This window comes from Calidris pugnax, unplaced genomic scaffold (genome assembly GCF_001431845.1).
Source record: "Calidris pugnax isolate Ruff unplaced genomic scaffold, ASM143184v1 scaffold6, whole genome shotgun sequence".
Taxonomy (NCBI): Eukaryota; Metazoa; Chordata; class Aves; order Charadriiformes; family Scolopacidae; genus Calidris; species Calidris pugnax.
This window is the reverse complement of record NW_015090761.1, coordinates 554,296-555,780: the sequence shown is the minus strand read 5'-3', so window position 1 is coordinate 555,780 and position 1,485 is coordinate 554,296. Positions and strand designations below refer to the sequence as shown.

General features: G+C 61.5%; 1 protein-coding gene across 1 annotated transcript; it reads left to right on the top strand.

The window, feature by feature from the left end:
• The first annotated feature begins 33 nt into the window (after window positions 1-33).
• PDLIM2 (PDZ and LIM domain 2 (mystique)) lies at window positions 34-1,415 on the top strand. Its single transcript, XM_014954941.1, has 3 exons — window positions 34-176; window positions 939-1,044; window positions 1,147-1,415. Exons 1-3 carry the CDS (start codon window positions 50-52, stop codon window positions 1,346-1,348), a joined length of 435 nt encoding a protein of 144 aa, XP_014810427.1. The 5' UTR covers window positions 34-49; the 3' UTR covers window positions 1,349-1,415.
• The last annotated feature ends 70 nt before the right edge of the window (window positions 1,416-1,485 follow it).

Sequence of the window (1,485 nt, the reverse complement as noted above, 5' to 3'; positions counted from 1 at the left end):
CCCCTCCTTTTTTGGGGTGCCGTCCCGCAGCCTGGGCTCGGAGCCGGCCATGAGGCGCTTGGAAGAGGATTCTGAGGTCTACAAGATGCTGCAGGAGAACCGGGAGCTGCGGGCGGCCCCGAGACAATCCAGCACCTTTCGTCTGCTGCAGGAGGCTCTGGAGGATGAAGGCGGAGGTGAGGCAGGGAATTGTCAGAGTTGGAAGGACCTCTAGACATCATCCAGTCCAACTCCCCTGCCAAAGCAGGGTTGCCCAGAGCATGTCACTCAGGCAGGGCTTGAAGATCTCCAGAGAAGGGGACTCCACACCCTCCCTGGGCAGCCTGTGCCAGGGCTCTGCCACCCTCACCCCAAAAAAGTTATTCTTCAGATTTGAATGGAACTTCCCATGGTCCAGCTTGTGCTCATTGCCCCTCGTTCTCTCACTGGGAACCACTGAAAAGAGTCCGGCTCCATCCTCTCTCCACCCACCCTTTAGAGACTTGTCAGCATTAAGAAGGTCTACCCTCAGCCTTCTCTTCTCCAGACTAAAAAGCCCCAAGGCCCTCAGCCTTTCCTCAGAAGGTAGATGCTCCAGGCCCCTCCTCATCTCTGGAGCCTCTGCTGTCCCCTCTCCAGCAGTTCCCTGTCCTTCTGGAACTGGGGAGCCCAGAACTGGTCCCAGTGCTCCAGCTGGGGCCTCCCCAGGGCAGAGCAGAGGGGCAGGATGACCTCCCTCCACCTGCTGCTCACACTCTTCCTCATGCCCCCCAGGAGCCTTCTTGGCCACCAGGGCCCATCCCTGACTCATGGTCACCTTGTTGTCCACCAAGACTCCTAGATCTTTCTCCTCAGAGCTTCTCTCCAGGAGGTCACCCCCAACCTGTCCCGGTGTGGGGGGTTAAGTGCAGGACCCCCACGCTTGCCCTGGTTGAGTTTCACCCGGTTTCTCCCCACAGCTGGCCCCACAGCCCCCTTCCCCAGCCGCCTCTCCCCCAGCGCCCGCAAACCGGTGGCCGGTGTCCAGAAGCTTCACGTCTGTGAGAAATGTGGCAGCACCATCGCGTGAGTGGGGGGGGAAAAAAAGGAGGAGGGGGACAGGATTTATCCTTTCCATCCTTCCTGATGATGTGTGTGTGTGTGTGTCCCCCTTTTCCACCCCCCCAGGACGCAGGCGGTGAGGATCCAGGAGGGCAGGTACCGGCATCCTTCCTGCTACGCCTGCGCCGACTGCGGCCTCAACCTCAAGATGAGGGGTCACTTCTGGGGGGGGGACGAGCTCTACTGCGAGAAGCACGCCCGCCTGCGCTACCAGGGGGGGGCCACCACCTCCGTCGCCCCCCCACACACCCTTTCCCCCCACTCCTGAACCCCAAAATGGGGCACGGTGCGATGGGGAGCTCGCCACCTGCATCCCCCCCCTCTAAAAAAATCCCCCCCCATGTCTGGGGGAGCAGCACACATCCTGTGCCCCCCCCGGGATGCCCCCCCCCACTCCTGAACCCC

Excerpts from the sequence above, each read along its gene's own strand:
- PDLIM2 (XM_014954941.1), top strand. The coding sequence starts at position 50 with ATGAGGCGCTTGGAAGAGGATTCTGAGGTCTACAAGATGCTGCAGGAG. Across the intron at positions 177-938 it reads TCTGGAGGATGAAGGCGGAG|CTGGCCCCACAGCCCCCTTC; the intron begins GTGAGGCAGGGA and ends TTCTCCCCACAG. Across the intron at positions 1,045-1,146 it reads AAATGTGGCAGCACCATCGC|GACGCAGGCGGTGAGGATCC; the intron begins GTGAGTGGGGGG and ends CCACCCCCCCAG.